This window comes from Trachemys scripta, chromosome 16, assembly GCF_013100865.1.
Source record: "Trachemys scripta elegans isolate TJP31775 chromosome 16, CAS_Tse_1.0, whole genome shotgun sequence".
NCBI lineage: Eukaryota > Metazoa > Chordata > Testudines > Emydidae > Trachemys > Trachemys scripta.
This window is the reverse complement of record NC_048313.1, coordinates 5,725,510-5,750,876: the sequence shown is the minus strand read 5'-3', so window position 1 is coordinate 5,750,876 and position 25,367 is coordinate 5,725,510. Positions and strand designations below refer to the sequence as shown.

At 55.9% G+C, this 25,367-nt stretch overlaps 1 protein-coding gene across 1 annotated transcript in view; it reads right to left on the bottom strand.

Annotated features, from left to right (window-relative positions):
- Positions 1-11,114: 11,114 nt before the first annotated feature.
- The window catches only part of NOVA2 (NOVA alternative splicing regulator 2), a 50,141-nt gene continuing 35,888 nt past the window's right edge, over positions 11,115-25,367 (bottom strand). The window contains exons 3-4 of the mRNA XM_034792731.1: positions 16,504-16,670; positions 11,115-12,394 (exon numbers count right to left, since the gene is read on the bottom strand). Coding sequence (XP_034648622.1) covers positions 11,378-12,394; positions 16,504-16,670 — 1,184 coding nt within the window. The 3' untranslated portion in view covers positions 11,115-11,377. The remainder of the gene's footprint in view (positions 12,395-16,503; positions 16,671-25,367) is intronic.

Sequence of the window (25,367 nt, the reverse complement as noted above, 5' to 3'; positions counted from 1 at the left end):
AGCACCCAAACGAGGTGGGGGTGAGTATTGGCGCGGCCCGCGGGTGCCGCGGCGAGGGGGAATGGCTCACAGACAGCAGAGATGGGGAGGGGAGGTGCTGATGGAGCCGCCCTGCATGCTGGATGGAAAAACAATGGTGGGGGGGGTGTCAGAAGGGGGCTCAATCGGGATTGTAGTCATGAGGATGAGCAAAGGCGGGAGGGAATGGGCCTGCCATCCAAGAGGGTGTCTCTCCCCACCCCCCTCCTGCCAATCAGAAACCCCTGTCCCCTGGGAATGGAGGGTCGGGGAGCAGGGCCCCGCTTTTCCCACCCACTGAGGCTGCTGCCTTCTCTGGATTCCCTCTGCCAGCATCCCCAAACCAAGACCCCAGCTGCCCTGGCTGGGAAGGATCCCCCAGCACCACCGGGCACTAAAGGGCGTATTTGCCCCCCGCCCATCCCAGGGGGCTGGCACGGCTGCATGTGGACAGAGACACGTGATCCCCTGGCAGTCGTGCTCCAGGGGGGTTGGGCATGGTGCCGTTCCAACCCCCTGGGGTGCTGGTTAGACCGGGCAGTGCCCCCAGGGAGAGCGCACGGCTGCAGACCGAGCTACCCAGCTGGGCTCTGGGATGTGGCACATGGTGACAGCAGCAATGGGCAGGGCCCCTGTACCCTTCGCTCGCGTCCTTACCCCCCATGTTCCCCGTGACACCCCCTCGGGAGCCCATGCTCTCCTTGTTCCAGCCTGGGGGGCGGCCGTGCCAGACACGCCCCCACTTCCCAGGTGAGACTGGAACCAGCCATCCCAGCCCACCACTGCCCATTGCTTCTAATTGCCACCCTGAGCCTCCCCAACGCACGCAAGCATCAGCGATGACTTCCGCCCGCCCCTGCCCAGAGAAGGGAAGTGACTTGGTACCGTCACCTGGGGAGTCGGTGGCAGAACTGGGAAAGAACCCAGGAGTCCTGGCTCCCAGCCCCTGCTCTTACCACTAGACCCCCCTCTTCTCTCTCAGAGCTGGGGAGAGAAGCCAAGGAGTTCTGCCTCCCTGGTCTGTGCTTTAACCACCAGGCTGCCCCTCCCTCTGGGCACCTGTAGGGGGGGCTGCTGAGTGAGCTTGGAGCATGGCTCCTCTCTGCTCTGTCCCAAGGGGCACTGGTGCCCTGGGTTTCCAGCAGTGTGTGTGCAGGCGGAGGGATGTGGGGGACACAAAAGGCCAGGGCGGGGGTGGGGACTGAAGCCCTGATCAGGGCACCCCACGCAGGGCAGTGCCCGGCTGTGTTGTGGCCAGAGCCATGGGGATGGCACCGAAGCACAGAGCCACCCGCCTTGCGCTCTCAGAGCCCAGCCCTGCAGCTGAAAACCCACCTCTCTGTCTGGGCAAAACCAGCTGGGGGGCGGAGTCCTCAGCCCAGGCCGAGACAGCAGGCGACAAACCCCAGCCCCAGAGCAGGCAGCCGTGACAGGGGTTCCATGGGGCACATGGCTGGGAGCGAGGGCAGGGGCGGGTTGCCCTGCTGCTGTCTGGGATCTGTTGTTGCTGAGCTGAGGAGGGAGCCAGCCGGTGTCAATTGGCCATAGCTCCATTGGAGTCAATGGGCCAGATCCCAGCTAGTGTCAATCGGCCGTAGCTCCACTGGAGTCAATGGGCCAGATCCCAGCTGGTGTCAATGGGCCGTAGCTCCGTTGGAGTCAATGACCAGATCCCAGCTGGTGTCAATGGGCCATAGCGCCGTTGGAGTCAATGACCAGATCCCAGCTGGTGTCAATGGGCCATAGCACCGTTGGAGTCAATGGGCCACATCCCCGCTGGTGTCAATGGGCCATAGCACCGTTGGAGTCAATGACCAGATCCCAGCTGGTGTCAATGGGCCATAGCGCCGTTGGAGTCAATGGGCCAGATCCCCAGCCGGTGTCAATCGGCACCAATTCATCTACTTCACTGGCGCTCTGCTGATTCCCGCCCATGGAGGATCTGGCCTAGAGTCCTCAATACGTCACCAATCAGCAGCACGAAACACTTTGATCAATCTGTCCCAGAGTGCTACCAATACCACTGTGGGGCTTTGCCCCTCCCCACTGCCTACCTCTGCTCCCTTCGCCCCCTCCCACCAAGTGGCATCCTGGCCTGGGATGGGGCTCCATTTCCCCCCCACCCCCCAACCCTGCCAGCCTCGCTCCATTAGTAATGGGTTAAAAGTGTCGTGAAATGCAAAGAAAAAACGACAACAGAAGACGGAAGTGATGCCGTGAATGAACATTTATCATGACAGAAATGAGTTAATAGTATTAAGCACTAAAAATGCTGACTCCACTAAGCACAAGTTAATACACAACTTTACACACACAAACCTACCGGAACACTCAGATTTCGCTACTTAGCCATGGTAATGGAGGTCTTGGCTCTTTAAAACAATGACACATAGTCTCGACCCTTCCCTTTAGCAGATCACCCCCCCCCCCACCCCCCACCCCTGCCCAGAAAAAAAAATAATAAAGAATGATTCAAATAAATAGGTCGTTAAAGAGAGAGTCAATGGAGAGGGAGAAAAAATGACCAGAGGCTGTTTCATAAAACGTGCTGGGCTTGGAGAGTTCCAGAATTCTTCTGCTGTGGGGCCGGGGAAGCGATCAGCTGTCTCCCTGGGACGGGCTTTGCCATCCAAGAAAAATTCAGGGAGTTGAAGGCCAGAAGAGATCATAGATCTCAGGCCCTTCACTTTCACATAACTTGCATTTGACTTTGATTTAAGCGTCTAGATCTGGCCGTTGTTTGGGCACTGAAATGGCTATTGGGGTCGTGACCCGGTCGCCGAAACCTCTCTGCTTCCCCCTGTTCTATCCACTAAACCCCGCTGCCCTCCTAGGGGGCAGCAGATCCCCAGACACCTGGCTTCCTGTGCCCACTCTCTAGTGCCTACGCTATCCTAACTCCCAGAGCTGGGAACAGACCCCAAAAGTCCTGACTTCCAGTCCGCTCAAACCACCCACTTTCGGTGCAGGAAATGCGTCAGCAAGGCCTGCCCGGTTTCGTCCCTGCCTCATCTCGCTTCCCCATCCCCTTGAGAAGAAACGAGAGCAGCTATTCTTCCTGGGTCTACGGCCTTCCTCAGCTGGGACCTGTCAACACAGCCGCCTGGGCATCAGTAGAACCGCTGGATTCACCCTAGCTGCGAAGCTGGTTTAGTGATGCACCAGGGAGCTAAAGAATTTCATCTGTTCAGAGACACCCCTCTAGCTGACCTCAGGGCTGCGTGTCAGTCCATTTGCAATGGCTGGATGCAGGAACGGCCGTGGGGCTGACAGTTAGGGTCACAGGCCAAGCTTCCTTTCCCTCGGCAGCCTCTCTCTCTCTGAGACAGCTTCGCCCCACACTCGCCGTCCAAGCACCAACATTTTTATGCACCAGCTCCTCTTGGACGTCGAACACAAAATGTTTCCCCCTCTGACAATTGAACAAAACTGAGTATTTACAATGAAGCAATGAGATTAAAGGGAAGGGGGGAAAAAAAACCTTCCCCACCCCACATCCCTGGGAAAAATGAGATGATCTCCGATCGTCCAGGTTAATAGCCGACGTGCGGCCATTCAACAGTCTTTGCTTCGCTTCCTTTCTATATCTATAGCTCTAGAAAGAGAATTATCAGATATAGAATTGCTTTGTTGGTCTTTTTAACATGGAAGATGGGGGGGATCCAGAAAACAGATTTGATGGACACAGAAAAGGGGGGTGGGGAGGAGTGGGGCATTAAAAAGTTCAAGATGAGGGTGGGGTGAAGGTCAGAAGTTCAGGAGACGGTGGTTGGAAACAGGATGGCTCTCCGCAGCAGCGACAAAAATTCGAGATGAATCCCGTTCAGATGAGGCAGAGTTTGGTGACAGGTTGTCTCTGAAAAGCAACCAGCTTAGAAATGTTCTCGATGCACAGAAGATGAGTGTGGATTTAGAAAAGCAGTCCCGAGGTAGCCGGCTACTGTGTCTTTAGTCCCTCGCTGATTAGCTTTTTGATATATAGATATATATAGTTGGCCTATATATATTTATAGAGATTTGTGTGTTGCGAGTGTGTCTGAACTCATCGATGTGTATGGAGGGGTGCTCCGAATGGATGTCCGGACAGAAATTAAAAGGGAGTTAGGATGATCGGGAACTGCTTGGCACTGGAGAGAGGAGGCAGGAGAGACAAACACAGAGATCGGGGACAGAGGTGTTGGTGCCTCCTTCTGCTCTGGTCAATATCACGTTCTGGGAGATCAAACAGTGACATGGTAAATGCGAGGGAACAGGTACTGGTGAGCAAATGGAAACAAGACAGGGGTGTCTGTCCCCCCCCTCCCAGCTGAGATCCTGCACTCCCCCCACCCCCGGGGCGCGTGGTACACTCCCAGAGAGATGCCGTGTCCTAAAGAGTTCACGCACAGCACAGAGGGACCCGGATCGGGCTCAGAGCAAATCCCACCCGCTTCCCCCCCAACTCCCGCCCCTCCTGTTTGAGTCTCAGACTTTATTGCCTTTAAATACAAGAGGGGTGGGGAAGGGAGGGCGCCGAGGCTCAGCAAATCAGATTCGCCCTCCTGCCCCGAGAGCGCCCCCCACGTTCCACTGAGGGTGGAGGCCGGGGAGAGCGGGGACAGCCTGGCTCTGCCTCCACCGCTGCTGCCCTTCCGAGCAGGATGGGGAAGAGGAAAGACGACTTCCATTTGGCACTGCGAAGGCTCCCGGAGCCGGAATGGGGTGGGGGAGAAGCGGGTCCAGGAGGGAACCATCACATTCAAGAACCGCTGCTGTTTAGATGGGGGGAAGGGTGGGAAAAGGGAGAGGGGGCCCACAACCAGGCCGGGCCCAGCCCCAGTCCCTGGCTGGCACTCCGGCCTGGGAGGGACCTGGCGAGGAAGAGATGGCTTCTGCACCAGTTGGGCAGGGAGCTGATCTCCCCAAAGCCCCTCACATGCCAATGGGGAATTGGGATCTTCCCCTCCCCCTCCACCCCCCACAGTCCTGGCTTTGATGCACGCAGAGGCATCGGGACTAGATAAAGCCTAAACTAGAGGGGCTGGAGGGGCCTGCTGGCTGGGTGAGCGCACCATGCGTGGCAGGCAGGCCAGCTCTCCCGCTTCCAAGCAGCCCCCGGCCAGCACCGACGGCAGCCCCAGGTCGATTTCCAAGGGCCCCTCGCTCATCTCCCCGACCCATAAATTCCAGCCTCTGCCGCCCTCCTCCGGTCCCCGCGCCCTTGAGCCACGCGAGTTAAGTGTGGCCCCGACTCCCCTCCGGTAGCTCAACACCCCGGGTGAAGGTGCAGCCCGCCGAGTGCAGCCCTTGCCCCCACCTCCTGTGCCACAAGACAGCAGCAGGGCCGGGGGGACGGGATACAAGACACTGCATTGGCGTCCCCTGGAGCCGCGAGGCGGGACGCCACGGGGCCAGCAAACCGTTGTCGATGGAGATGTCTCACTTCCTAGTCGCTGAGGCGATAGCCCGGAGACCTGGGCCCAGGTTGCCGAAGGGCTTTAGGCACCTAACGATGCAGATAGGTGTCTAAAGCCCTTGGGCAACCTGGCCCTAGGACTCTCTCTTTTAGTTTATTATGCTATTTTTTTTATTATTTTATTTAATTTTCTTTAAAAGCCGCTAAGAAAGGACCCAGGGTTCAGATCCACTAACATGATCTATCGTTTACGTCTCTTTTTCTATTTTATTTTTTTCCCTTTTTTAATTTTTTTTTTAAATCTTGTAGAACATCTAAAAACTTCACCCCCCCCCCTTTAATAGCTGCATGTTCTCTATAAATAAAAAGTTTGGCACTTCAAAAAAACGGTCGGGTCTTTTTCAGATAGATGCCGCATAGGGAACGGATCCCCTCAGGAATGGCCTGGAATACTCCATATTAGCCCCAAGATGCTACACCTTGCTGCAGTATTTTGGGGCGTCCTGGTGAACACTAGTATTTTCTAAGGGTTTGCTTTGCGCAATAAATACCACCTAGTTTTTGTACAGCCCATTACTTCTGTAGAGCTCAAAGTGCTCTGCAGAAGAGGTCGCTACCTTTATGCCCATTATACAAATGGGGAAACTGGGGCACAGGGCTGGGACGCCCAATGTCCCCCAGCAGGCCAAGCTGGGAACAGAACCCAGTTCTACTCCAGTTCTCTACCCGTTCGGCCTCACTGCCTTTACTGATGAATCACAAACACTCCAGTATTTGAGTAACAACCCCGTCAAATGCTGCACCTTGAAACAATGTTACTACAACATTTTGAGAGCTTCCTGGTGAGTGCTGGAGTAATGATTTGCAAGAGGAGTCTTTTAGGAGGGCATCTTACAACATTCTACGGGAATGACCCCAAAATACACCAGTATCATTGATGAATAGCAGAGTATAACAGTAGATTGATAGCATTCTGTTGGTGATCCCAAACACTACAGCACTGTCGGGTACTAGTCCTAACATGCTACAATTCATAGTAATGTTACTGCAGCATTTTGCTGGGTTAATGAACAATGCTACAGTATTTTTAGAAGCGTCCCCTAGCACTGTACAGGGAGGATCCAAAATACTCCAGCGTTGTAGAGTAATAGTCTGAATATGACGCCCTTCATAGTAACATTGCTGCAGTATTTGGGGCGAGCTTGGTGAAGGATGCTGTAGTATTTTTGATTCAGGTATCCTAGCATTCATCCAAAACACCATGGCACTTTAAAGTGTTAGCCCCAAATGCCACATCTCACTCTAGGTTAGCTCCAACAGCGGGGGCGGGGAGGAAATGTTGTGTAAATTTCACTGGGATTTGGAAAATTTGGAAGGTATTTTTGTCCCGTCACATTTGGAAACTGACAGATTTTTCATCTTCCTAATTGCCCGGGTAGTTTTTTTAATAGTGGCAGCCGCCGTCTTTCTGTTCTGTGTCCATGGCAGATCTGGTCCATGACTGGGACTCCCAGATGCTACCATCATACACCTAATAGTAATAAAAACGTACAGCGCCTGGCACAAGGGGGTCCTGGGCCCCAACTGGGCTCTACATCTAATAACAATAATAATAATTTTTGGTATTTTTTTTTAAATATGGGCAATTTCAGGAAAATACCTTTTTGATGTTGCCTAATCTATTCCACCTTGCGAGGAAGCTGGTCAATCCAAAGGGGCTGGATGAAAACATGGCAAGTCAAAATTTGGGGGGCGGGGGGTTTGTGAAAAGTATCTTTAGAAAATTTTCCCCCAAAATTAGACATGTCAAGCAAACCCAAATGGTTTTGTGTTAAGAACTTAAAAATAACTCCCATTTTTGGTTCTAACCAACGGCGACTAATTCTATTTATTCCAGTATTTGGGACAGTACTGTATTGAAGAATGCTGGAACATTTCACTTTACAAAGGTATCCTTATATCCTGCTACAACAGTGACTGAAAGCTCAGGTTAATACTGTTGAAGTACTTTAGCCTATTACCGGAGCATTTTTGGACGGGTGCCTGTAGGAAAACACTCTGGGTTATCGTAGTGTTACTGAAGTATTTCGGGGTGTTGTAGTATTATAGGGTATTGGTGTAAGTTCTTTTATTCGGGTATCTTTCTGAAAACATTACCGGTTATCGTAGCGTTACTGGGGTGGTGTTACTGTGGTGTTTTCGGATATGGCGGTAGTATTTTTAACGAGGATGCCGTGTTAAAAACACCCCAGAATTGTATTACCCAGCAATGGGGTAGGTTTTCCAGAATAGCCTTGGGCCACCGGAGTAGTTTTGGGGTTAAATCGGGTAATCCCTCTGTGAGCTGATGTGCCCCTTTGCAGCCCTGCTCTGACCTTGGCATTTCCAGTGAGGGCTGTCCCAGGCACTCTATGCAGGCATGTATCGAAAAAGACAGACAAATATTTTGGCACAAAAACCACCTCCCGAGCCCTCCTCCCGCCTCCCTTTGCAAAGTTTGATATGCAACACCCCCGTCATAGGCTACAGCAGCAAGTTTTGTTCGACACAAAAGATCCCAGAACCATTCGGGACCCTCCCACAGCTGGCAGGAATGGGCGGAGCTCCCCATGGGGGCGGAGCAAGGCCTATTGACCCCAGCGCAGGATCTGGCCCGACCCATGTGAAAGGGCCGGCTCTCCCGGCCCTGCCTCTCTGCCTCTCATCTCACCTCCGAGATTCAGTGCAAGATGCTACTTAAATATTGCTTCCTTTTTAGTAGTAAATATTTTCACATTTGTTTTGTTCCCTAGTTTAAAAGGTTACAAACCCCCCTCCCTCAGCCCCCCCGGCTAACGAATGGAAAATGATTGATCTCTGCTAGCTAACATGCAGGGCCCCCCCTCCCCTCCCCCCGCCCAGATCCCAGACCCACCGCTAGCCCCTTCCCCTGAGTCTGTCCCCAATTCCTGTCCGATCATCTACCTGCTGGAGCAACGTGGACACGGCTGCCCTCTCGGTGCCTCTTATGCACCTTCCCGGTGAGCTCTGGTGCCTGCAAAGGGCCATGCAAAGCAAACCCGCCTGTGCCCAGGCTGACGGCCAGCTGGGGGTCAGGAAGAGATTCTCCTTCCCAGGGTAAAATATTGCACAAATCCACAGCTCGCCCCTGGGGTGGGGGGTGAACGGCCGGTGTCACATTGGGAGGGGGCTCCTTTGGGCTCTGGGGTGGGGGCGTTATGGGGTAAGTGCCAGTGTCAGGTAGGGAGGATAATGGGATAAGTGCCGATGCTAACTGGGGTTGGGGGGGTGACAGGGTCAGATGGGGAGGGGTCCCTAGGGCGGGGGAGGCAATGGGGTTCCTGCAGGGGTCAGACGGGGGGAGGGGTCTTCTAGGGGCTGTGATTGCATTTGGACCTATGAAGCGCTTAAGCCGACGGCCCGTCCCCCCAGGCACAGGGGCCCGGCTCTGGTGGGGTCTCTCCGAGCACAGCACTGGCGCAGAGCCGCTCACCCCCACCACCCGCCGCCGGTGATATGCTCATTTCACTCCTGCCTCTTCCAATGCTCGTGAGTAACCCTCCAATAACAAACCCGCCCCGGGATCACAAACAACCCTACAATAACAAGCCAGTGTATCCAACCCAGGGCTCCTGAACAACCCTACAATAACAAGCCAGTGCATACAACCTAGGGCTTCTGAGCAACCCTACAATAACAAGCCAGTGTATATAACCCAGGGCTTCTGAGCAACCCTACAATAACACACCAATGGAAGAAGCCTGACACACAGGAGCAACATCACACTAACAAGCCAACCTGTTCAGCCAAAAAGCTTCTGAAGGATCCTGCAATAACAAGCCAGTGCAGACAGGGGTGGAGGCGGGTGGAAAGGAAAACATCCCTGTTTCCAGAAGCCCTGGAGGGCAAAAGCGGTGCATTAACAAGGGGTCAGCTGTAAACACAGTGTGGAGAATGGCCCCACTGATTTGATCACAGAACGGCTACCGGATACCCTGGCACGAGCCCAGGGGCTACTGGACCTGACCCCAGTGCTAGCCCAGGGGCTAATGGATACCCCGGCACTAGCCCAGGGCTACTGGGCATCCGGGTCTCACGGACTGCCCTGAGTCGCTGATATGTGAACCAAGGCCTTTCCACGCTGCCCACAGGCTGCGCTGCCAGCAGGGGGAGCCCTTGGCTGGCTCAAGGTGATAATACTGCTTGAGGCATCAAAGAGATCCTGGGGGAGGCAGGGGTGGGGTGGGGGTTTCTAAGGAAGAGGGAGAGGAGCAACGTCCCTTCCCTGGAGCAACGGGGCCAGTCGTGAGGTCCACGGCTTGAGACGATACCGATATCCACCCCCGAGGCTGAGAAAATAGCCAGCGTCCCAGCCGGGCTTTAATACTGAGTGGTAGCTACAGGAAGGGCTGCCTAGTGCTTCACTTTCTTGGCCATGCCAACCACCTGGGGCCTGTGTGAGCGGCGGCGATGGCTGGGTTCCCTGCCCCGTCGCTGCTCCGGCGGGACGGGCTCCACCGCTCGCGTTCCCTGGGGGGCGTGGGGGGAGAGATTCCTCCCTAGATGGATGTGACACCAGCATTTACAGAACAGCCCCGAAGGAAAATAAAACCACACCTGGACGGTTTGGCCCCGTCTGTCACCGGAAGCAGGCTATGACATTATAGGAAGCAGTCTATGACATCACAGGAAGCAGCCTGACGTGCCCCAGGCAGGCGTTTACACCACAGCAAGTAGCCTCCTACACCACAGGAAGTAACATACTACATCACTGATAGCCACTTGTGATGTCACAGGAAGTAGCCTATCACATCACAAGAAATAGCCTCCTCCACCACAAGAAGTAGCATACCGCATCACTGATAGACGCTTGTGATGTCACAGGAAGTAGCCTATGACATCACAAGAAGTAGCCTCCTACACCATAAGAAGTAGCATACTACATCACTGGTAGACACTTGTAGTGCCACAGGAAGTAGCCTATGACATCACAGGAAGTAGCCCCCTACGCCACATTACATCACAGACCACCATGCATGCTGTCACAGCTTCATGTTCTGCTCCTTATCTCCCCACCCTCCAATCATCCGGTCTGGCAGACATTGCCGAGCGAGACGACAAAACCCAGCCCTGTGGCTACGCCATGGACAGACTCCCACCCCCACGCCCCACGGGGACAGCGCAGCCACCTTTCCAGTTACGCACCTAGAGATATTTTTAAAACTTGTTGCTTTCTTTCTGGAGGAAGAGGGGGAGTGTGTCCCCCCACTTTTGCTGAAGATATGAATAACTATCCCCCCCCAGCCCACAAAAACCACCCCCAATCCTAACTTAACACCCCCCTCCCACCCCGAGTTCAACACAATTTGACTATCTACACGCCGAAAATAAAACGCATCAGTGAAATGCCGCGTCACAGCTTAAGTTCAATAAGACCCAGCTACAGAGGGGGCATGTGGAGGATTTACGGCAACTGTGGCTCACGCCAAGACCCCGTTCCCCACCCCGCGTCGTCTCAACATGGGTCCAGATCAGCGCCAATCACCCCTCCCCCAATTATGGATCAAAATCCAATTCCCCCCCCCCCAGTCTTACGTGGATGCACTCCCCAAAGTGCGATCTGCTCCCTGAATAGAGAGAGCAGGGGGTGGGGGAGGTCTGGCTGGGGGGGGGGCCAGAAAGAAAGGAAATAAAGAGAAAATTTGACCCATTTTCTTTTTCTATTAAAAAAAAAGAAGTGCAATATATACATATCAGACAGAACGCACGGCAAGGTCCGCGGGCCGATCCGGAGATCGCGTCTGGATCGGAGCTGGTCATTAGATTGGGGGGGAACCCCTCCCTACTGGAGGGGATGCATGTTTGGGGGCGTGCGGGGGATGGGCAGGGTGGGGGAGAGGGGCCTGTTTGTTTGTTTGTTTGACGTTTAAAATGGATTTCTCCCTTTGGTGACTCCCTCCGGCCCTACCCTACTTTCTGCGGGTTGGTGGCTCGCACCCCCTGCTCGTACGTCACTCGCTGGCTGATGAGGTACTGGGCGGCCTGCGTGGCTGCCGGCGTGCCGGTGATGGTGACTTTACGGTTCCTGGTGCCAGGGATAAACTCTCCCTTTTTGGAGATCTGGATCCGGGCGCCCGTCAGCTCCTGATACTCCACCAGCGTCTTGCCCCCTTTGCCCAAGATGGCCCCCACCAGATTCTCTGGCACCGCGATCTCCACCATATCCTTGGCACTCTCCACTAACTTCTCCGTGGCCAGGAAGGAGCTGGCCACCAGCGGCGAGGCTGTGCCCAGGTAGCCGTTGGCCGCCCCGGTGGCGGCCGCCAGGGAGCCCAAGGTGAAGGCCCCCACAGCGCCGGCTGGCGTGCTGGTGCTGGCGGAGGCATCGCTGGCGTAGGAGGCCAGGAGGTTGGCGGCAGCGGCCGCGGCAGGATTGGCGCCAGCCGCCACGGCGGCCAGCACGCCAGAGGCGGTGGCAGAATTGAGCCCCAGCCCCAGGGAGTTGGTGTTGTATCCGTAACTGGCCAAGGTGTTGAGGGCCGTGCTGATGGCCAGCAGGTCGCTGCCGGAGAAGCCCGGCAGGGCCGCCGGGAAGGCCCCGACGCCGGCCAGGCTGGTGTGTCCCAGCAGGCCCGAGGCGGTGGCGGCGGCGGCGGCAGCCGGCAGCACGTCCGTGGAGTTGGCGTAGGGCGAGCCGGTGGGGTTGGAGTTGGCCACGGGGCCGGTGATGTTGGCGTAGCTGATGTTCAGGCAGCTGCTGCTCTGTGGGTCCTCCTGGATTTTCTGCACGATGATGTCCACCGCCTTGCGGATCTGCTCGGGCTCCCCGCTGACCGTCACCACCCGCTCCTGCAGGTTGATGCCCTCCGGCTTCTGGCTCAGCTGCACCCAGGCCCCCGACTGCTCCATGATGGCCTTCACCGTGGCACCCCCTTTGCCGATGATCAGCCCAGCTGTGCTGTTGGGGACGATCAGCTTGGCCTGCCGAGGGGAAGAGACGGGGGGGGGGGTGTTAGTGGGGGTGGGGAATGAGCTCCAGCAGCTTCCATTGCCTTTCGCCAATGCCAAGCTGCAGCCCCCTCTGGGGTGGGGTGTAGGGCTATTTATACAGGGACCCCCCCAGTGCTGAGCTCAGCCCCCTCTGGGGTTCCATATGACATACAAGGATCACCCGTCCCCCGCTCCCTGCAGCACATCCCCTAGCGCCGCGTGGAGACAAGCGTGCTCCAGTTTCCACAGAGGGGCCTAGCGGCGGTGTCGTACCCACTCAGAGAGCTGGGCGACTCCCAGCGACATGTGGGCTGAGCTGGGAAGGGGTGCTGCCCAGACACTGCTGGCCGGAGCTGGGTTCCCCTTCAGCACCATGGAGAGCAGTGACAGCATCCAGCACACCCAGAGTTCGCTACACCCAACCCTAGGCACACCCAGAGCTCAGTACACCCAGCACTCTGCACACCCAGAGCGTGGTACACCCAGAGCGTGGTACACCCAGCACCCTGCACACCCAGAGCTTGGTACACCCAGAGCGGGGTACAACCAGAGCTCAGTGCACTCAGCCCTAGGCACACCCAGCCCTAGGCACACCCAGAGCTCAGTACATCCAGCACCCTGCACACCCAGAGTGTGGTACACCCAGAGCTCAGTGCACTCAGCCCTAGGCACACCCAGCCCTAGGCACACCCAGAGCTCAGTACACCCAGCACCCTGCACACCCAGAGCGTGGTACACCCAGAGCTCGGTGCACCCAGCCCTAGGCACACCCAGAGCTCAGTACATCCAGCACCCTGCACACCCAGAGCGTGGTACACCCAGAGCTCGGTGCACTCAGCCCTAGGCACACCCAGCCCTAGGCACACTCAGAGCTCGGTACACCCAGCACACCCAGAGCGTGGTGCACCCAGAGCTCGGTGCACTCAGCCCTAGGCACACCCAGCCCCAGGCACACTCAGAGCTCGGTACACCCAGCATCCAGCACACCCAGAGCGTGGTACACCCAGAGCTCGGTGCACCCAGCCCTAGGTACAACCCAGGCCTAAGAGGGGGTCAGGGAAGGGCTGGGGCATGATCTTGGCCTGGAGAGCCTCAATCAGGCTGTCCTTGGGCCCTCCCCAGACTGGCCACTTGCAGTGACACAGCCTGGGGCTAGGGGCAGACCAGGGGGCTCTGCCTGGGAAGGGAGGCGGATGCAGCCTCCCCACCCTATTACATAACCGCAGCCCAGGAGCAAAGGAAAACACCACAGCGACTTAGCCGAGAAAATCTCTTGCGTAACAAGCTCGGATGCAGTCCCCGACTCCGCCGTCGGGCCACACTAACCCACAGGAGAGAGCCGCAGCTTGGCTCTGCCGGTGCCCCTCAGCCCTGACCCGCAGCCATAGGCACTGACTCCGTGGGTGCTCCGATCAGCGTTTCCCCCTCCCTCTCCGCGCCTCCCACCTGCAGCAATCAGCTGTTTCAAGGCATGCAGGAGGCTGGGGGGGGAGGAATGATGACGTGGCACAGGGTGAGCCATGTCCCCAGGGGCCCAAAGGGGCAAGAGACCCGCACCTCATCCTGTTCAACAGGAGATTTCTTGGGAGATTTTAGCAACCCTGGCTTCTCCCAGCAGGGGGCGCTGTGGGGAGCGGGGCAGGAGCTGGCTGTGGGGGAGCTCCCGGCTCCTCTAGCCCCAGCCTCTCCCAGCAGGGGGCGCTGTGGGGAGCGGCACAGAAGTGTGCCGGGCAGAGGGAGGTGTCAGACTCATTCCCGCCCTGTTTCTTTGACACAGTCGGGAAAGTCAAGTGAGCCCTTGTTGCCTTTGAAGCAGCCAGGCCTGGGCGGGGATGGGGGTGCCGACCCGGTGTCCCCACATCTCCGTCCCTGTCAAGGGACTTCCCAGGATGACCTGTGCTGTGGGGGGAGATCAGGGGGTGGGGGGGGAGAGGCTGCAGGCTGTGATCAGACCTAGTCCCCAGCGGACAGGAGGGACAACAGGATGCAGGTGACTAGGGCAAAGGGGCCTCGGGGAGCGAGGACATGGGCGGTGTCAATCCCCTTTCCCTGGGGGGAGGGGAAGGGGAGTTAAAGCCAAGAGTCAGGATTAGAACCCAGGAGTCCTGACTTCCAGCCCCCCTGCTCTAACCGAAGAGAGCCCGTCCCCTCCCAGAGCTGGGATAGAACCCAGGAGTCCTGACTCTCAGGCCCCCTGCTCTAACACAAGAGAGCCCGTCCCCTCCCAGAGCTGGGGAGCGAACCCAGGCATCCTGGTCCCCAGTCCCTGGTCCTAACCCATAGAATTCCCACCTTGCTACAATCCTGTTGACCCCAGGGGCTGGGCTTGTGTATCTGGGGAAACAGACCAGAATGGCTATTGCCCTTGCGGGAGGAATGGCCTGGAGGGGACGACACCCTCCCCCCCCCCGCCCGGGGGGAACGGACTGAGAGGATGTTCCCCTCTCGGCCCCATGGGGATGGACAGGGTGGGCCAAAGGAGACATGAAGTCATCTCTTTCTTCTTGGGAATGACAAATGCTGTCCCGAGGGGACCCCGGCATCCGGGCAAGGGCCACCACGTGGGCCCCAGTCTGGACATGGCTCATCCTCGCACGGGATGGTGTCACATGAGGACCTTAAGGGAGGGGGTGAGGATTGGGGAGAGTCTACTGGGGCCTTTGTGACCAACGGGGATGCTGGACCAGACCCCTGGACCCGATCCTGAATCACAACCCGGGCCCGGGGCTCCTCCCCCCCTGTAGCTCTGCCAGTGCCTCTCTATCCAGACCCGCAGACCCCTGCTAGCCCAGCCCTGGGCTCCCCCCCACCTCTGCTGGTGCCCCTCAGTCCCAACCCACAGCCCCAGCCCAGCACTGCCCCCACCTCTCCCAGTTCTGCCGGTGTCCCTCAATCCTGACCCGCAGCCTGCCACTATCCCAGCCCTGGGCATCCCTTTCTCCCAACCCGCAGTCCCTGGCTATCCCAGAATGCAGCAAATTCCCTATTCAAAAAAGAGACCCAACCAACTCACTTCATGTGTGGCCAGAGGCAGGCTCTGAACCCAGAACCCCAGCGAGGGAGGTTGTGGGGGATGGACTGTGAAACTCCACTTGCCCCCCAGCAATCTCTGCACTAACCCCTGGGCAGTGTTGCCCTAGCCCCATGCTACAGCGTCCCAGAGACCCCAAGGCCTTCGTGGCTGCTGATGGCTAATAGGTGTGTTACAGCCCCTGCACATTACAATGGGTGTGCAGGAGGGTGTGTACCGCCCCTGCCCTGCCTGTTGAGGGCAGTGTGTGCTGCTGACAGCCCCAGTGTGGTGACACTGGGAAGCACTATCTGGGATCTGGGGAGCTCAGGACAATCACAGGGACTGCCCGAGTCCAGCCACCCCCGCAGAGTCCTGGCTGCTCCCTGGGGGCAGAGACGGATTAAGGTTTCCCGGGGCCCTCGGCCAGAGCAAGTGGGGGACCCCTGCCAACCCCTTCTGCCTGCAGTCCCACCCCCGTTCCGCCCCTTCCACCTGCAGCCCCGCCCATGGCCCCACCCCTTTCTGTCTCTCCCCTGGGCCCCGCCCCTGGTCCACCCAGGGTCCCCCCATTCTGCCCCCGCACTGTGGCCCCACAACCTGTTTGCTCCTTTCTGCCCTCCCCCCAAGACTGGAGAAGCTCTGTCTCCCCGCTATGGCCTCAGGGCTGCAACAGGGAGTGAGAGCTCCCCCAGCCCTGAGGCCGTGGCAGGGAGCGAGTGCTCCTCCAGTCCCGGGGCCGCAGCCGGGTCTGGGCACTGGGGCTTCCCACACCACCCCCAGTGCTTCTATGGGGGACCAGGGTCGGGGCGCTGGGGCTTCTCGTGCCCTGCCTGCCCAGTGTTTCTTCCAGGGATGGGGTTGGGGTGCTGGGGGCTTCCCCTGCCACCCCGCAGCTTCTGCCAGGGAGTGGGTTTGGGGAACTGGGGCTTCCCCCACCCCGCCCGGCAGCCTGGGCTCAGGGCTTCCGCTGCCTGGCAACGGATTTTTTCCAGGGGCCCCCCAGTTGGCCGGGGCCCCTGGCACGGGCTCCGTTGGCCCAGTGGCTAATCCACCACTGCCTGGGAGTGTCCAGTCCCCCGGATCTCACCTGCTTGGCGCGGTCTGGGTTCATGGTGGTCTGCGGCTGCAGGATGTTGACGGACTCCGGCTTCACCACGGACTGGGGGATCTCACGCACCTTCTCGGCGATGAAGTTGTGGACGGCGTTGAGGGCCTCGGCTGTGCCCTGCACGAGGCACACCCGCTCTGTGGTGCCTGGGGAGGGGAGAGCATGGGCAAGTTAGCACCCAGAGTTCTGGGCACAGAGGGCACCAAGCTGGAGAGGGATGCGCTGATGTGAGCTTACAGGGAGGGAGCGTGCAAAAGGGGAGAACAACTGACACCAAAGGGGTGAGTGTGCAAAAGGGAAGTGAGTGTGTAAGGGAACTGAGACCAAAGGAATGGGGGTGATGGAGGAAGGTGAGTGTGCAAGACGAGAGGAAGTGTGTAAGCGAGCAACAATTGCTGGCAGAGGAATGAGTGTGTGAGTGGGTGTGCAGGGGACAACGGATTGCAGAGGGAAAAGTGTGCACGCAGGCATGAGGAGGATGTAGGTGTAAGAGGAGGAGTGAGTGTGCCAGCAGGTGTATTTACACCTAGCTCTTGACCAGCCACCACTACCTTGGCCTCCCTTTGCCCACCTGTTGCCTGCGTCCCATCCCCCCCCCACCCCCCCCCCCCCCCGCTCCAGAGAGGCCCAGCATGGCACATAGAGGGTTAATGCACGCCAGACATGCCCCGCCAGCTGCTGCCTGTTTAAAGCCAACAGCTGACAGGGCTGCCAACGAGGGCCCCGTTGCTCCCCTCCGGGACCCCGACCATGGGACAGGCTGGTGTCAGCCCCCACAGGGAAGGGAGCTCTTAGCACCCCCCATCTCCCTTGAATGCCAGCCTTTCACCTCCACCCTGTGACCTCTCCTGTCGGCTGATGGGGAAACTGAGGGCGGTTGGGACTTGCCCTCCCCAAGGTCACACACTGAGCCTGTGGCAGGGCTGGGGATCGAACCCAGGAGTCCTGATGCCCAGCCCCCCGCCCCTTTTAACCACTAGATTCCACTCCCCACCCAGAGCCGGGGGAGACCCCTGGCGCTCCCCCTTTAGCTCAGGATCTAGGGCTTTGGGGCTGGGGATTCTGGGTGCAATCGCTGCAGAGCATTCGATCCCCATGGCAGGGAGGTTCATCCCCAGGGCGTGGGGTACAGCCCTGGGGAGCAAATGCCTCAGCTGGTGCCAGTGCTGTTGCATGGGGGAGCTGGGGGTGGGGAGAGGAGAGGAGAGGAGAGAGAGGGAGGGAAACCAAGGATTTTTGGTCTCTCTCCTTCCCCACAACATCCCCTTCCCCATGTCCCTGCTCCCCACCTCCCCCTCCCCTCCCCACGTCCCTCTCCTTGGCCATCATCCCCCTCTCCATATCCCTCCCCGCATCCCCTTCCCCTCTCTCTCCCTTCCCCACATCCCCCTTCCCAGCTCTCTCCTCCCCAGACCCCTCCTCTCCTTGCATCCCCTTCCCCCCTCCCTATATCCCCCCTTCTCTTCCTCCTTCCTTCCTGCTACGTCCCCCCCGCTCCTCCCAGTTTGCCCCTCCGCATGGCCCCACTCTCCCTCCTTCCCCACATCTCCCATCCCCCTCATTACCCCCACCCCTCGCCATGCCCCCTCCTCCCCCGTTTTCCCCCCAACCTCCCCCCCTCAGCTGCTGCCTCAACAAAACAGGCACAGCCGGGTTACCATGGCAACCTGCAGCGTTTTGGAACCCCCTCCCCCCCAGCAGCCGTGATGGAGGCTTAAGGGCCTGTCGCCATGGCAACCAGCACCCCCTCATCTGCCATCCGCCGGTTACCTGGGCGATGAGGGACCCTTTGTCCCCAGCAATGAACTCCCCCATCCGGGGTGGGGTGAGAGGCCCCAGGCGGGAAGGGGAGGAGGAGAGTTGGCAGGGGGGCCCCAGTTGCCCCACAGCGAGGGTTGAGGCCCAGCGCAGGGCCTGGCATCAGGGGCTCAAGGATCCCGGTGGGGGGGGGGGCAGCGGGAGGCCCGGTCCCATCCCCCCATCCCCACACAGCGTCAGAGGTTCGGAGAAGACAGGAGGGAAATGGGGGGAGGGCCCTGGATGAGTCACGGATCCTCAGGCTGGCTCAAAATGTAACCCCCTCCCCATCCTATGACCAACCCCGGCCTCTCCGAGCCAGCCAAACCCGTGACGCCACGGCCCACCCTTGACAACCACCGATGCCATGGCCCACCCTCGGAAACCACGGCCCATGGCAGATGCCCGCCTTCACCAACCACAACCCATGGCATCACAGCCCACCCTCGCCAACCATGGTCCATGGCACCTCAGCCCACCCTGGCCAGACACTGACACTACGGCCTAGCCTGGCCAAACACAGCCCATGGCACGTGCCCACCCTCACCAACCATGGCCTATGGCACCATGGCGCACCCTTAACAGCCACTAACACCACGGACCACCCTCACGAACCATAGCCCCTGGCACCACTGCCTACCCTTGCCAACCATGACGCCATGGTCCATGCCCATTCTCACCAACCACAGCCCATGGCACCACGAACCACTCTCACCCTCACCAACCACGGCCCATGGCACCACGGCCCATCCTCACCAACCACCAACACCATGGCACCATAGCCCACCTTCACCAACCATGGCCCTCAGCCTACCCTCACCAACTACGATGCCATGGCCCACGCCCACTCTCGCCAACCACCAATGCATGCTCGCCAACCACAGCCCATAGCACCACGGCAGCACAGCCCATGCTCACCAAACCACAGGCCACGCTCAATAGACCATCAACACCACAGCCTGTGGCACCACAACCCACATGCACCAAACCACGGCCCACAGTACCGCAAACCTCCTTCACCACACCACACACCTCCCTCCCTGCAATCCACCGGCAGCACCAGAGCACAGACCACCAACCGCCACCAGCACTGCCCACCGCTCTCCCCAAAGCACCAACCCTACAAACCGCAACAGCCATCCACACACTACCGCAGGCCACTCCCACCAATGCACAAACCACCAGAGTCATCCCACATCTCTCAATGGTTACAGCGGGGGGGTCGGGAGCAGGACTCCTGGGTTCTATCCCAGCTCTGGAAGGAGAGTGGGGTCTAGTGGTTAGAGCAGGGGGCCGGGAGTCAGGACTCCTGGGTTCTATCCTGGCTCTGGGAGGGCAGTGCTATCTACTGGTTAGAGGCTGGGGGGGGGACAAGAGTCAGGACTCCTTGTTCTATCCCCAGCTCTGGGAGAGGAGTGGGTTTGGTGCAAGCAAGTCATGGCCCTCGGAGACTGAGCACAGGCTATGGGGACCAGAGTGGCTGAACCGAAGGAGCTGAGGGAGACAGAGAGGTACAGAGAGGAGATTTTCTGGGGCACAGCAGAGTGGGTCCCACCCCCGGTCTGTGCTGCTGAGGAGGAGGGAAGGCTCGGGGAAGGAGAGCATTAAGCTGGAGTGGAGGGATATGATCCCATCGTTGGGACCGTCCTTCCAGACACACTGAGGAGAGCCCTCCAGGGGAGGGGACCCCAGTTATTAGGAGGAGCCAGGTAATAGCAATGGGGGAGTCGATTGTTAAAAATATGGATAGTTGGGTTTGTGGTGACTGGGAGAACCGCATGGTGACTTGCCTGCTGGGCGTGAAGGCTGCAGAGCTCATGAGACGTCTAGACAGACTTATGTGCCGTGCTGGGGAGGAGCCGGTGGTCGTGGTACATGTAGGTACCAGTGACACAGGGAAAGGTAGGAGAGAGATCCTGGAGGCCAAATTTAGGCTGCTAGGTAAGAGGTCCAGGAACTCTATGGTAGTTTTCTCTGAAATGCTTCCAGTTCCACGCACAGGGCCAGTTAGACAGGCAGAGATGCAGGGTCTCTGCCAATGCGCGGATGAGACAATGGTGTTGGGAGGAGGGGTTTAGGTTTATTAGGAACTGGGGAACCTTTTGGGAAAGGAAGAGCCTATACAAGGAAGGATGGGTTTCACCTAAAGCAAAACAGAACCAGATTGCTGGCGTGTAAAATCAGAAAGGTCATAGAGGCGTTTGTAAATTAAGGGCTGGGGGAAGGCCGACAGGTGCAGAGGAGCACACGGCTCAGACAGAGACATCCCTTAGGGGAAGAGTAAAGAAGAGAGCGTAGAAGTTGGTAAAGTACAGGCAGGAACTGTAGAGAAACAGTCGAAGGAAAAAGAGACCCGTTCAATTACATCACAGGAAGGCAGACAACTAAATACTCACAAATTTTGTAAGTGCTTATATACAAATGTAAGAGGTTTAAATATTAAGATGCGTGAACTAGAGTGCCTGGTATTAAATGAGGATATTGCTACAATAGGCATCACAGAAACGTGGTGGAACAATGATCAGTGGGATGTGGTAATACCAGGGTACAAAATACATAGGAATGACAGAGTAGGTCGTGCTGGTCGGGGTGTGGCACCACTACATGTGAAAGAAAGCATAGAATCAAACACAGTACAAATCTTAAATGAATTAAACTGAACCATCAAATTTCTATGGATAGAAATTCCATGCTTGGATAATAAGTGTGCAGCAGTAGGAATATCTTACCGATCATCTGACCAGGATGGTGATGGTGACTGTGAAATGGTCAGGGAGATTAGAGAGGCTACAAAAATAGAAATCCCAATAATAATGGGGGATTTCAACTATCCCCATAGGGACTGGGTACATGTCAACTCCAGATGGGATGCAGAGATAAAATTTCTAGACACCATTGATGGCTGCTCCTTGGAGCAGCTAGTCCTGCCGGAACCAACAAGGGGAGAGACAATTCTTGATTTAGTCCTAAGTACCACACGGGGTCTGGTCCAAAAGGTGAATATAGCTGAACCCAGGGCTGGCCTTAGACCAAACGGCACCCCAGGCGAGGAGCATCTTTGGCACTCCCCTCCCCATTTGTTAAACTTTTGAATACCTTATTTTTATTGCGTTTGTAGCCCATTTCATGACTTTGATACACGATTTGCATGCCTGATTTATCCCTGTCCTAGAAGATGATAAATTTGGATGCTAGGATCTGTAAATCCATATTTATTCTACGCAGGTCCAGAACATTCTGGGAGGCTAGTGAAAAATGAATCCACGTACAGAATACGTGAGACATGTCACTTCAAACATTCTATTTTCTCTTTTGTCGCTAACAACAAAAACAACACCCCGAGCCTGGCGCACCCCAAGCCCTGCACCCCAGGTAGAAGCTTGGGTCTCCTGGCCCTAAATCTGGCCCTGGCTGAACTTGGTAACAGTGACCATAATGTAATTAAATTTAACAGCCTTGTAGGGGAGAAAATACCAAAGAAACCCGTCACAGTAGCATTTAACTTCAAAAAGGGGAACTGCAGAAAAATAAGGAAGCTTGTTAAACGGAACCTAAAACAGTCACAAGAGAGAAATGCCTGCAAGCTGCAAGGAAACTATTTAAAAATACCATAAAAGAGGCTCAACTTAAATGTATAACCCGAATTTAAAAAAAAGCAGTAGGATAACCAAAAAAACCACACACCCTGGCTAAACAGCAGAGTGAAAGAAGCAGTTAGAGGCAAAGGGGCATCCTTTAAAAACTGGAAGTCAAATCCCTACAGAGGAAAATAGAAAGGCGCATAAACTCTGGCAAGTCAAGTATAAAAATGATTGTGAAGAGCAACGAGCAAAAAACCGTTTTTTCAAGTACATCAGAAGCAGGAAGCCTGCTGAACAATCAGTGGGTCCACTGGACGATGGAGGTGCTAAAGGAGCACTCAAGGAAGATAAGGTGTTTGTGGGACAACTAAGTGAATTCTTTGCATCGGTCTTTCACTGCAGAGGACATGAGGGAAATTCCCACACCTGAGCCATTCTTTTTACGTGACAAGCCTGAGGAACAGTCTCACATTGAGGTGCCAGTAGAAGAGGTTTTAGAACAAATTGATAAATTAAAAAGTAACAAGTCACCAAAAACTAAAGTAATGCCCTTTTTTTTTTTTAAGTTCCAGGGGAGATCCTGGCAATTACAGGCTGGTAAGCCTAACTTCGGTACCAGGCAAACTGGTTGAAACTATAGTAAAGAACAGAATTAGCAGACACATAGATGAATCATAGAATCATAGGACTTAAGGACCTTGAGAGGTCATCCAGTCCTGTCTCTTGCACTCATAGCAGGACTAAGTATTATCTAGACTATCCCTGACAGGTGTTTGTCCAACCTGCTCTTAAAAATCTCCAATGATGGAGATTCCGCAACCTCCCTAGGCAATTTATTCCAGTGCTTAACCACCCTGACAGGAACTTTTTCCTAATGTCCAACCTAAACCTCTCTTGCTGCATATTTAAGCCCGTCACTTCTTATCCTATCCTCAGAGGTTAACAAGAACAATTGTTCTCCCTCCTCCTTGTAACAACTTTTTGTGCACTTGAAAACTGTTACCATGTCCCCACTCAGTCTTCTCTTCTCCAGACTAAACAAACCCAGTTCTTTCAATCTTCCCTCGTAGGTCATGTTTTCTAGACCTTTAATCAGTTTTGTTGCTCTTCTCTGGACTTTCTCCAATTTTGTCCACTTCTTTCCTGAAATGTGGTGCCCAGAACTGGACACAATAGTGCAGTTGAGGCCTACATAATATCTCAGGGAAGAGTCAACACAGATTTTGTAAAGGGAAATCATGCCTCACCAATCTATTAGAATTCTCTGAGAGGGTCAACAAGCATGTGGACAAAGGTGATCCAGTGGATATAGTGTATTTAGGATGTCATGGGATAAGATGGAAGGTCCTCTCCAGGATTAGTAACTGGTTAAAAGACAGGAAACAAAGGGTAGGAATAAATGGTCAGTTTTCAGAGTGAAGAGAGGTAAATAGCGGAGTCCACCCAAGATCTGTACTGAGACCATGCTGTTCAGCATATTCATTAATGTTCTGGAAAAGGGGGTAAACAGTGAAGTGACAAAGTTTGCAGATGATGCAAAACTATTCAAGATAAGGTCCAAAGCTGACTGTGCGGCATTAGAAAGAGACCTGGGCAACAAAATGGCAGATGAAATTCATCGTTGATCAATACAAAGTAATTCACATGGGAAAACATAATCCCAACTATACGTATAAAATGATGGGGTCTAAATTAGCTAGAGTTACCACTCAAGAAAGAGATCTTGGCGTCATTGTGGATATTTCTCTGAAAACATCCTCTCAATGTGCAGCGGCAGTCAAAAAAGCGAACAGAATGTTAGAAACCATTAGGAAAGGGATGGATAAGATAAAGATCATAATGCCTCTATATCAATCCATGGCATGCCCACACCTTGAATACTGCGTGCAGATCTGGTCGCTCCATCTCAATAAAGCTATATTAGAATTGGGAAAGGTGGAAAGAAGGGCAACAAAAATGATTAAGGATCTGGAACAACTTCCATGTGAGGAGAGATTAGAAAGATGGGGACTGTTCAGCCTGGAAAAGAGACGACTAAGGGGAGATACGATGGAGGTCTATAAAATCATGACTGGAGTGGAGAAAGTGAGTAAGGAAGGGTTATTTACTCCTTCCCATAACACAAGAAACAGGAATCATCCAATGAAATTAATAGGCAGCACATTTAAAACAAACATAAAGAAGTTCTTCTTCACATAGTGCACAGTTAACCTGTGAAACTCACTGCCAGGGGATGTTGTGAAGGCCAAAACTATAACTGGGTTAAAAAAGGAATGAGATAAGTTCCTGGAGGACAGGTCCAGCAATGACTGTTAGCCAAGATGTACAGGGACACAACCCCATACTCTGGGTGTCCCTAAGTCTCTGACTGACAGAAGCTGGGACTGGATGACATGGGATGGATCACTCGATAATTGCCCTGTTTAGGTCATTCCCTCTGAAGTGTCTGGCACTGGCCACCTGGGCTATCTGGCCCATTGGTCTGACCCAGTCTGGCTTTTCTTACATTCTTATTGATGGGAGCAGGTGGGGCTGGGAGTCAGGACTCCTGGGTTCTAGTCCCACTTTCATCTAGAGATTGTATCCTTCCTCACTTCCTATCTGAAAGCACAGGGTTGCTGTTGGTTGTTAAACATCTGCTGTGTCCCACCCCAGAAGTGGCTGCAGTCGTGACCTCTTCCCCTGCCTCATGGTGGTGGTGGGGGGGGGGAGAGTTGTGGACTCCTCAAGGGGCACGAGGAAAGTTTTATGAACTGTTGGGAGCATCCATTCAACTGTCTGCCCATGGGGCAGGGTTCAGGAAGGCCCCCCTCAGCGCTCTTCCCCTTGCACCCCAGGATCAGGCTTCCCCGGATTGTGACAAAGCCCCACTGGCTTCCCTGAAAACAATAGGGCCTGTCCCAGCCAAGGCCTAATCAAGGCTGGATAAACAGGAAAGGGTGTGGTGAGTGCTGGCCCCAGGCCATGGGTTGGGGCAGAGGTCACAGGCAGTCGAATGGGGCGGGGGGGGGGGGGGGGGGTTCCGGGGAATCTTTTTTGTCCCCCCCTCTTGGGACCAAGGGCTTCCCCCCCCTGCTAACCGGGGGTTCCCCGGGGGGGGGGGGGGGGTGAGGGGGGGCACAATGGAGAGTTCCCAGGCAGGGGTGGATGATGGTCACTAGTTGCACAAGGGAGCGGAGGTGCGAGGGGGCACAAGGAGGGCAGGGTAGGAGGCAGGGCAGGTGTGGGAGGCAGGCGTGCGAGGGGACGTGGCAGTTCCACAGGCTGGCACAAGATTCTGCAAGTGTGAGCAGGGCACGAGCATGTGTATGTGGAGGCTGTGCCAGTGCAACAGGTGGGAGGGGAGAGGTTTGGGGGCTTGTGCCAGGACAGAGCCGGGGGGATGGGGGCAGGTGAGTCCCAGGACAGAGCTGGGGGAGAGACACGGGGGTCCCAGGGCAGAGACGGGGAGTAGGGGCAGGGGGG